Raw genomic sequence first — 11,501 nt, forward strand, 5'->3', positions numbered from 1 at the left:
CAAAAATACTTCTGTGAAAGTAGGACAAAGTTATGAAAAAAAAGATTGTGCAATTGTAATAATAATAATAATAATAATAATAATAATAATAATAATAATAATAATAATAATTCGTCTTTTCCTTGGTAATTGATTTGAATATTTCAGCTCGCAATGAAATGTTTCTCGACATGCCGTACTGTTGTCCCTCTTTATTTTTGACGGTTGTATAAAATTCTCTGTGATCAACACTGGCAAGTGTTTTCCTCAAAATCTGTATTTTTATTCTTTTTCTAGTCTCGAAAAACACGAATTGCCCAAGCTGTTTGTTTTCTGGTATTTTTTCTTCTTTAGTTCTTTCTATGTCTATTGCATCAAGTCACTGCTGGGTAAAGGTCCCACGTCTAGTACTGATGTTCGGTTTTTCAGTTTGTCCGGCAGTACTTCTCTCTGTACTGCTTACTGAGACTGTAGTCATCTCAGAGGTGCTCGTATTTTTCGGGATGTTTTGATTTAGCCTTTCCTCATTTACCAGCTTATTAAAAAGGTTGAAATTTACTTTAAACGGCATTTTGTTAATAGCTGAAGGAGCTATCTTGTTTGATTTGTTTTTGCGATGCGGTGCAAAGAATGTGTGTAATCTTTCCATTGAAGTGTGTGTGTGTGTGTGTATATATATATATATATATATATATATATATATATATATATATATATATATATATATATATATATATATATATATATATACTGTATATACTACTTTTCTTTACTTTCAGGTATTGGCTTGTACTGTCTAATCTGACGAATTAAACAGCACAACTTAACAAATATACATTATACAGAATTAACTCAGTGAACAAAAACAATTATAAACAGCTTACAGTTTCGCACAGAAATCGAACATTGTCGATTGTTTCGCATGCAAAAACACGCGCTTTGAAAGTTCTGTTGACAAGCATGTTATCCTGAATAACCAAAACTTTAAAGTCAACTGAACGAGAACTAAAGTTTCACTTCTGATTCATTGTACAGTGCACTGATAATACGGGAACCAGCTGCACTTGGCAGTTGCGAGGGAATTAATGAACTATGCATTTCCTGTCCAGAGTTCAGTCAAGTGTCGAGTTAGCCACTAGTCTTTTTAACAGTATGTATCCGTCTGGTACCGATAATAAGTGTGGACTTACCAGTAAAGCGTGGCGTAAAATAAAAAAAAAATAGGGGCAGGATTTATATATTTTATTTATATATTTTATATGGAGAAAATAATCAAAGGCGTCAAGTTATCCACCAGTGGAGTTAACCGGGTTGTCTGTATGTATTGCAGTCAACAGCAGCTGGAAAATGTCATTAAACGTGTGTTTTGGTATGCGAAGATTGAAACTATGATGCAATGGAGCTGCTATATAAGGTCATAGCAGGTAGTGTGGTCCATTGGACTAAGTCCAGGGCTTGTAAGGAGAAGGATCTCTGGTTCAAATCCCACCTCAGCTACTGACTCACTGTGTGTGACCATCCGTGGATGAGATGTTAAATCAATGTCCTATTGTAAGTGACAGTTCAGTTAACAGCCTAAATCAGACACTGTGGCTGATTTAGAAAGTTACTGTTCATATGACAAAATATCCCAAGGATGCTTGAACAGAAAGCTGCTGTTTAGGGTCAAGGAAGATGAAGCCATACCCCTTCATGGTTTTCAGGCTACATCAACCTGTTTGCTCATAGAAGTATGAAGATGTAAATGGATCCAATGACTGTACTGTTTTTTTACACTCCCAGTGTGCAGGCATACAAGAAAACCAGTTGGGCTAGTATGTTCACTGGCTGCAAGTTTCGATGAGAAAACTCCACCCCTTCGAGTTGCATATAATTACCAGCTCACTTCCAGTGAACACTTTTGAGGCCACTTCTCTGGGGAAACACCCTTATTAGAGCATTGCTACTGAGCTTTTGGAGCTTTTGAAGCAAAAGAAGAAAACCAAAAACCAAAGCCATGGCTGCTGTTGGGATTCAGATTCTGGGCATTGCCCTAGCCGTAATCGGATGGATTGGAACTATTATCATCTGTGCTCTGCCCATGTGGAAGGTGACGGCTTTTATTGGCAGCAACATTGTGACATCTCAGATCATCTGGGAGGGTCTCTGGATGAACTGTGTGGTGCAGAGCACCGGGCAGATGCAATGCAAGGTCTACGACTCCATGCTGGCTCTCCCTCAGGATCTCCAGGCAGCTCGAGCCTTGGTTGTGATTTCTCTTTTGGTGTCTCTTATTGCTCTCCTGCTGTCCATCGTTGGAGGAAAGTGCACCAACTGCGTGGAGGACGAATCCACCAAAGCCAAGGTCTGCATTGTCTCAGGCATCATCTTCATCATTGCTGGAGTCCTCGTCCTGATCCCTGTCTGCTGGTGTGCCAACACCATCGTCCGAGACTTCTACAACCCTTTGCTCACTGATGCCCAAAGAAGGGAGATTGGCGCTTCTTTGTACATTGGATGGGGTGCTGCTGGTCTTCTGATCCTTGGAGGAGGTCTGCTCTGCTGCTCCTGTCCCCCTCGGGATAACCAGGCCTACTCTGCTAAATATTCTGCTGCAAGATCTACAGCTACAAGCAAGGCTTACGTGTGAAACTTAACAAGAGTTAAAGAAGGGACATTTTGTAAACGGACTTCTGCTTAAAAGTTTCAGGTATGTCTGAGACAGACAGTGCCATTATGTGTTTGTTTTATGTACACAGCTTTGTCCTTTCACATACCTTTACTACGTTCTCTGTTTTACTGCAAACAACAAGGAACTGCTAATATATAAAATTTGTTCTGGGTAGAAAACAGCTGCCACTAACAGCTTTTGCCAGCTAATTTGTAAATAAAGAGCATTCATTTCTAGAAGCAAATATTCACCAAACAAGCTTCTCCAACAACCCAGCATACAAGTGGGAATTTGTAACATTTTTATTTTGAATTTCACCACTGTATTTTTTACTAATTAATTAATTGATTACCCATATACATTTAGCTTTTTAAATAAATATTTTGTCTTTTGAGTCATTTACAAATGTTAGCTGTTACAAATAAAATACAATTACATTTGTACTTCAATTCTGCATTTGTTTTTGTTTATTTTTTACTTTAAAAATAAGAAATTTAAAAATGTCTTTAAAGTCAACACAACACAACTGTTGGGCAAGATTCAATTCATTATCCAATCATTTTACCGCACTTTTCAAAGATGTTTTATAAGTGGTAATAGGCTTACTGTTCATGCTAATATTCTGGAATGGAATTGTGTGGTGAAAAGTATCTAGGAAAATTATTTGTTAAAAGTCTTTATCAGTGTAAATAAACTGTTATTTTTGTCAAAGCTCTTTTTCTTTTATTCTGTTACATACTTCAGTCTGAATTATGCATAATTTGTCACAATCGAATGTCAATAGAATTCTAACATTTGGTGACTTAGCTGAACCAATTAATAAACAAAAGCCCTCCAACAGGATTAAAATGGGTGCGGTTGTATCAGCGTCGGCAAGTGGCCAAAAAAATGTGTTAAAATGGTTGAAGAAAAGGGCTTGTAACGAGAAAGTCCCCGGGTCAAATCCCAGCTCAGCCACTGACTCACTGTGTGCCCCAAAGCAAGTCACTGAACCTCCTTGTGCGCCGTCTTTCGGGTGACACATTGCTGTAAGTGACTCTGCAGCTGACGCATAGTTGACCATGTTTGTGTGTGTCTGTCTGTCTGTCTCTCTCCAATCCCAAGCAATGTTGGAAAAAAACAGCATGTCAATAACAGCTTTCATTGCCAAAGGAGTCACAGAGCTCAAGAAAGTTGCATATGCAGAGAGCTTTACATGTTGTGACTAGTTCAGCAAATCTGTAGTAAAACTGTTCCCAGACTCACAAATTTCAAAGTATTGTGCAGGAAATTCTAAAAGTCACACAAATAGTGAAATGCGATTGAATCTATTACAATTTCAGCGTTAATTGCTTTGAAATTCAGGTTCATTGATAACATATGCAATGTAATGAATAACTTTGCAATACCACACTTATGTATTTAGGCTTTCTAATGTATGATGGACTTTTTGACCTGTTTACAAAGTATTGGCTACTGCCAAATCAGCCACCTACAACAGTACAATTAGAACCACATGGGCCAAGAGAGAATTTGATGTTGAAACACGTCATGCTTGTTTTTCTATTTGATATTTGTCCTTTTTAAAAGCAATTAGAAGGAGCAGCGTATCACAGGCTACCATTCTACCAAGTAATAAAGTGGAATAGTGGTATGCCTTTGTCTCATGTAGGTGTTCACTTCAATTCAGGCACTAAGATTTCAGGTTATATGAAAGCTCCCTTATTTTGAAAACTCAATGTTGACAGGTGTGCATTTTGTGTACATGTGGTTACATGATGTTTGAAAGAGAAAGGTAACACAAAGCGAACACAAAATGGGTAAGGAAAGACAACCACTCACGCCCTCAAACACAGTGGCTTTTTACTTCTTGGTTCCATTTTGTTGTGTATAATGCGAAGGCATTTGTTTAAGCCTCATTGCCATGCCTCAATCATGAGTTATAGACATTTGAACAACACTGTTTATTGCAGTTCATCTGTCAGTGCTGTGAAAATCTCAAATGTATTTTACAGATTCTTAACCACTTGACTGATATTTGCACACACTAGATGTCACCTGGTAGCTGTTAGCTACAGCAAAGCTTACTGGTTATTAATATCGGGGAAGAGCCACCCTGGCAATGCATAGAAGGAACACTGAAAAAATGAGATATAAATTCACTTGGCTTGCAACATCTCTCCGTCCCACCCCACCCCACCCCCCCCTCCCAAAAAAACGCGGAGCGCAGCTGCGATACTTAACCAAAAGAGACCTTATGAAAATAAATCCCTGAAGCGAAATTTGAATCAGTTATTATTATTATTATTATTTATTAAAAAAAAAAAAAAAAAAAAAAAAAAAAAAAAAACATTATTATTATTATTATTATTATTATTATTATTATTATTATTATTATTATTATTGTTATTATTATTTTCCAACAAGACATATTCTAGAGTTATTTTAAGACGACTGTTTTTAATAAATCAATTACCGGTATGTAACAAGATGTATCAGTTTGATTAATAACTTGATTTAGTTAATATTGAAACATACATCAAAATACTCAATATTTTAAATGTTAATAGCTAATTAGCGACAAACAAGTATTCACCATAGGTATCAACGGAATTTTTAAATGAATGTTATCAAGTACAGAAGTTAGCATGAAAACGTTTCTACAAAAGAAACAAAAAAACATTCCAGCACTCAGAACTGAGCCTGCGGTACAAATGCATTCAAATTCCTGTAGCTGCATTTTTAAAAAATAATTTAGTCGTTGGCAATTATTTTTATTATTTTCGGATGACAATGCAGCTCTGGGCAGTTTATAGGCAAGCCCGCAGGCGCCCGGCCATACCACAGAGGTCGCTGGTGCGCGGTGAGCCGAGGACACCTTCGCCGACCTAAACCCAACAATATTTCTAGAGTTACAGCTGCCGCCTGCGCCTGCTTTTCGCCATTAAAAGAAATAATAAAAAAAACTACATAGAATGTCATTGCTCCCACAGCCCACTTCCACAGTTTTGGGAACCCTTGCATTAGTCAATTAGGTGGAATGAAATCCAGGTGAATGCCTTGTTTAAATTAGTTGGAAAAAAAAACAAAACTCAACAAATCCAATACATAAAACACACGAAAATCACAGTGATAATTAGTGTGATGTGATTATATAAATACATTTGAACAGAATGTATTTATTTTTAAATATATTAGTTCCAAAAATAAATGCATTCTAGTTTACACCTGTAACACTGACTTACCACAGAAAGGGTAAGAGTTAAAATAAAGAAAGAAAACATGGATTTCTAAGGCTTTGGGGGACTTTTTAATGAGTGTTGCAAGATAGTGATGTAATCCTGAATCTTTTCTGGACCCTCTGAATTGAGACGTTTTTGTAGAACAGCACGTGCTTTTATTAAAATGAAGTCTACTTGGAAGTATGTATACTATTACCTGTTTTATTTGGGTTCTATTTTATTAAATACTTCTGTCACAAGATCTTTAAAATAAGATCTCAATTGCCATTTTTATAGAGACAGAAGTGCATTTTAATATCTTTATATTATGCATATAGCTTCTTACTGTTACACTGATAGACAGTGTCACCAAAAGTATTCTGACAGCAGCCCTACATTTCAATGGCAGTGTTTGTTTGCATTAGTCATTTTGTGATAGTTCAGTTACTAGCCTTCAGCATTGGTTGTTTCTGTCTCTAGCGTTCCTGCTGCCGTGTCTTATTCTGAGGTAAACTCATACAATGTGTCTCAGGTCTCCCCTTACCATCCTCCCATTGTGCGTAACATAAAAGAAAACCAGTTGGGTTTGGTTTTCTTTGCTCACAGCGAGTTTCTGATTGTAAGATAAGAAAGCTTCCCCCTCCCCCAAACAGAGGCATATAACTAGCAGCTCTCACCTCAACCGTGAACATTTCTGAGGAAACACGTACTGTACCAGAGCCTCTGCAGCAGAGTTACTGAAGAAGACAAAAAACAGAAAAGCATCTCGATGGCATCTGTTGGGATTCAGATTCTGGGCATTGCCCTAGCCATAATCGGATGGATTGGAACTATTATCATCTGTGCTCTGCCCATGTGGAAGGTGACGGCTTTTATTGGCAGCAACATTGTGACATCTCAGGTCATCTGGGAGGGTCTCTGGATGAACTGTGTGGTGCAGAGCACCGGGCAGATGCAATGCAAGATCTATGACTCCATGCTGGCTCTCCCTCAGGATCTCCAGGCAGCTCGAGCCTTGGTTGTGATTGCTCTTTTGGTGTCCCTTTTTGCTCTCCTGCTGTCCATCGTTGGAGGAAAGTGCACCAACTGCGTGGAGGATGAATCCACCAAAGCCAAGATCTGCATTGTCTCAGGCATCATCTTCATCATTGCGGGAGTCCTCACCATGATCCCTGTCTGCTGGTCTGCCAACACCATCATCAGGGACTTCTACAACCCTTTGCTCACTGATGCCCAAAGAAGAGAGCTTGGCGCTTCTTTGTACATTGGATGGGGTGCTGCTGGTCTTCTGATCCTTGGAGGAGGTCTGCTCTGCTGCTCCTGTCCGCCCAGGGAAAACCAGGCCTACTCTACTAAATATTCTGCTGCAAGATCTACAGCTACAAGCAAGGCTTATGTGTGAAACTTAACAAGAGTTAAAGAAGGGACATTTTGTAAATGGACTTCTGCTTAAAAGTTTCAGGTATGTCTGAGACAGACAGTGCCATTATGTGTTTGTTTTATGTACACAGCTTTGTCCTTTCACATACCTTTACTACGTTCTCTGTTTTACTGCAAACAACAAGGAACTGCTAATATATAAAATTTGTTCTGGGTAGAAAACAGCTGCCACTAACAGCTTTTGCCAGCTAATTTGTAAATGAACAGCATTCATTTCTAGAAGCAAATATTCACCAAACAAGCTCCTCCAACAACCCAGCATACAAGTGGGAATTTGTAATATCTGTATTTTGAATTTCATCACTATAGTTTTTTTTTTTTTTTTTTTACTAATTAATTGTATTGTTCGATTACCCATGTACATTTCATTTAGCTTTTTAAAGAAATATTTTGTCTTTTGAGTCGTTTAGAAATGTTAGCTGATACAAAGAAAATTACAATAAATACAATTATATTTGTACTTCACTTCTGCATTTTTGTTTATTTTTTTTTACTTGTTTTTAGAAATAAAAAAAAATGTCTTTACAGTCAACACAGCACAACTATTTGGCGAGATTAAATTCATTATCCAATCATTTTACCGCACTTTTCAAAGATGTTTTATAAGTGGTAATAGGGTTACTGTTCATGCTAATATTCTGGAATGGAATTGTGTGGTGAAAAGTATCTAGGAAAATTATTTGTCAAAAGTCTTTATCAGTGTTAATAAACTGTTATTTTTGTCAAAGCTCTTTTTCCTTTATTCTGTTACGTACTTCAGACTGAATATTGCATAACTTGTCACAGTAGAATTCTAACATTTAGGGTCAATTGCAACGAATTGAAAGCAGCGTACTAATCCCGTAGGTAGCACGCAGCTCCGTACCAAACTAGCCCGCAAGTTAATACCGATTGCAACGAATTTGGGAGCTCAAAATAGCCCCCAGCTGCGTACTAAAAATGATCTCAATCGCAAGGAACCCCAAATAACTGCTGCTGCCCTCTAGAGGTCGAGGCCGTTAGTCTAACCTTATCTATATAGACTAACGATTTATAATACATATAATATATATATATAAGAGGGATGTCATTGCAGGTGTTGCAATATATTCGTGTAGCGTTGGAATGAGTTTCGTGACACTATAGCAACACGGACGGAAGACCTTCAAAAATACTTCCACAGCGGAAAAAAAATAATCCAGTGGCAAAATATTACAATTACGCTTAAAATTATTTATTACAAATATCGTGAAATAATTGAGAATATATTTAAAGCCGTACAGTAATTGTGTATTACCCGCATGGAACGGAATTGCAATATTTAACATATGAGTAATATGTTTCTAAGTTATATGTACACCAGGCTATATGTATACCCGTGTGTGTGCTTTTAGTAGCCGCTGCTGCATATTAGTAGGCTGTAGCATGCATGGGGAAGGGGTCAGGACTGGTAGGTGACACAACACAACAATACTGATCGGCTCGTAATGAAGGGGTCGTGGCTCTACAGCGGATCGGCGCTGTAGCCGCTAGCTGGAGGTGCCGGGTTCAATATGTGCTTGTGGATGGATGCTATGTATATATATATATATATATATATATATATATATATATATATATATATATATTATATACAATAATCTGGTGTATGTTGTGCTTCAGAATAAAAACATTTTGTATTTATCTATTTATTTTGACGTACCCCGTGGGGCAAGTTACATATGTATTTTTGTGTGTGTGTGTGTGTGTGTGTGTGTGTGTGTGTGTGTGTGTGTAAAATATACCCTTCAAGTTTAAAACTTAACGATGAATAAATAAAAAAAAAAAAAAAAATAATTAAGATGTTTAGGTTTCGTAAAAAAAAAAAAAAAAAAAAAAAAAAAAAAAAAAAAAACACACACACACACACACACACTTTTAAAATATAATTTGTAACAATAGCTCAGATTTTGAGCGCTGTCCCTCTTCAGTTCCTGTTTGGAAGCACACCAAAATAAACCGCAATCCTAAGTACCGTACTAAAGCTGGGGATCAGCTAGTCCACAGGTTTGTTCCGCTTCTTTGATCGTTGCAGTTGGTATTAAGTTAGTCGCAGCTGGGGATGATCCTGACTCTGCAAGCTCGTTGCAACTGACCCTTAGTGACTCACCTGAACCAATCAATAAACAGAAGCACTCCAACTGGATCGAAACGGGTGCGGTTGTAGCAGTGGTGACAAGTGGCCCTGTTTAAAATAAATAAATAAAAAAGTTAAAGAAACGGGCTTGTAACCTGAAAGTCCCCGGGTCAAAAGAAATGTTTAAGTTGCATTTCAGTTGATTCTCCCGTCTGCGTCCTGCAATACATCAGCCACTTGACCACACTATCTTACAGGCTGTTTCGTTATTAATAATATTATGACTTTTTAGATTGGAACATATTACAGCTGTTTTAATTGTAAACAGCAAAACAGTATAAAAACACCACGACGCAAAATAGCCCGTGAATGTCATCACATTACGTTTATATGAAACGGACCAGATAACATTTTCATATTTTACCCAAAATCGTATGACACGAATACGCTAGTAGTGAGGCATTGTTAAGTAATCATCTGGTTAATCTATATATCGTATCCATCGTCGTGGTCTGCTGTAAACTTTCAGTATTACAAATTTAATAATGTACATTTTAGACAGATACATAATTGTCTGCACAGCAGGTCTTATGTCTAAAACGTCCTGAAATATATGTCTTTTAACTATTTAAATAATTAACCCTTTTGTGTACATCCAAAACAACCTTTTTATTGTATTTTTCCTATACTGTATGCAAGTGTTATTACATACGTGTTCGTATCACACACACAAACTGCAACGAAACACTGGGGCTAAATTCGACACACACTGCCAGGCAGGGCCGGATTTCGTTTAATGGAGCCCCGGGGCTGTTCTCGTTTTGGGGGCCCCTCTTTGCATATTCGTTTGCTTCCCTTTACTGTTTCACTACCGCCACACTCTATTAACATTAATGTCAAATTATTCAGTATTAGCAGATCCCATATTTTACCTGATTCGATGTTTGAATTAGCTCCAGTTTTGAAAATGAGCATTGACCACAGCGTTAGTTACTGGCAGTTTCAAATACAAAATGGGAAATGCAAACAGACTCTTTTGCCATAATAGCAAGTTATCTGGAAACGCGTCGTCCTTATCTCTTATGAACATGTACGTGTATAATAGGTTTATAATAAATATACATGGAGCCAAAAATGTTCAGCAAATAATACAAGGATAGTACACAGAGGTGTCATATGGATTGTGGATTTCTCAGTCTAAAATAAAACTGCATGGAAACACACACAAACTGAAACTACTACCAAAATACAGTGAGAAAAAAGGGGAGACTTCTTTTTATGTTTCCATGGAGACTGCCCCACTGTAATCCATACAAACCAGGTCGTTTCATTTTTTATTTCTCTCCATTGTATTTTCTGGTACCTTCACATACATTTGTTGCTATTGTGTTAAAACAGCCTGTCAGCGCTGGTGGTTTGTTTCACATATCTTCCTCGCTGTAGTCGTTGTGTTTCTGCTTTTCAGCGCCGCTCTCATGCTTCCCAGGTGTGTGTGTGTGTGTGTGTGTGTGTGTGTTATATTTTTTTTTTTGTTTTTTTTGAGGCCCCTCAGAATCTGAGGCCCTGGCTGCAGCCCCTAAAGCCCCTGCGTTAGTCTGGGCAGGGCAGTATTGCTACTCTCAATCAAGTGTGGTTTTATATCGTGTAATTAATTAACTTTAGTAAGTCATACTTTATATTAATTAGTGTTTGTGGTTCTAGAGCACTTACGGGATGTGGTTACTGCAATCCCTGTATGTACCTAGCAGGGTTTAGGACCCTCTCTCTCTCTCTCTCTCTCTCTCTCTCTCTCTCTCTCTCTCTCTCTCTCTCTCTCTCGCTCTCTTGCTCTCTAATCCTAAGCAACCTTTGAAAAAACAGCGTTTGATATTTGTCCTTTTTAAAAGCAATTAGAAGGAGCAGCGTATCACAGGCTACCATTCTACCAAGTAATAAAGTGGAATAGTGGTATGCCTTTGTCTCATGTAGGTGTTCACTTCAATTCAGGCACTAAGATTTCAGCTTATGAAAGCTCCATTATTTTGAAAACTCAATGTTGACAGGTGTGCATTTTGTGTACACGTGGTTACATGATGTTTGAAAGAGAAAGGTAACACAAAGCGAACACAAAATGGGTAAGGAAAGACATAACCACTCA

General features: G+C 37.7%; 2 protein-coding genes across 2 annotated transcripts; both read left to right on the top strand.

Moving 5' to 3' along the window:
* The first annotated feature begins 1,860 nt into the window (after positions 1 to 1,860).
* LOC121308593 (claudin-4-like) lies at positions 1,861 to 3,340 on the top strand. Its single transcript, XM_041241059.1, has one exon. The coding sequence runs from the start codon at positions 1,976 to 1,978 to the stop codon at positions 2,606 to 2,608; it is 633 nt and encodes a 210-aa protein (XP_041096993.1). The 5' UTR covers positions 1,861 to 1,975; the 3' UTR covers positions 2,609 to 3,340.
* Positions 3,341 to 6,501: 3,161 nt separating this feature from the next.
* On the top strand, positions 6,502 to 7,996 carry LOC121308592 (claudin-4-like). Its single transcript, XM_041241058.1, has one exon. The coding sequence runs from the start codon at positions 6,599 to 6,601 to the stop codon at positions 7,229 to 7,231; it is 633 nt and encodes a 210-aa protein (XP_041096992.1). The 5' UTR covers positions 6,502 to 6,598; the 3' UTR covers positions 7,232 to 7,996.
* The last annotated feature ends 3,505 nt before the right edge of the window (positions 7,997 to 11,501 follow it).

The sequence above is a fragment of the Polyodon spathula genome, unplaced genomic scaffold (genome assembly GCF_017654505.1).
Source record: "Polyodon spathula isolate WHYD16114869_AA unplaced genomic scaffold, ASM1765450v1 scaffolds_757, whole genome shotgun sequence".
NCBI lineage: Eukaryota > Metazoa > Chordata > Actinopteri > Acipenseriformes > Polyodontidae > Polyodon > Polyodon spathula.

Coding starts and splice junctions, on each gene's coding strand:
- LOC121308593 (XM_041241059.1), top strand. CDS start 1,976: ATGGCTGCTGTTGGGATTCAGATTCTGGGCATTGCCCTAGCCGTAATC.
- LOC121308592 (XM_041241058.1), top strand. CDS start 6,599: ATGGCATCTGTTGGGATTCAGATTCTGGGCATTGCCCTAGCCATAATC.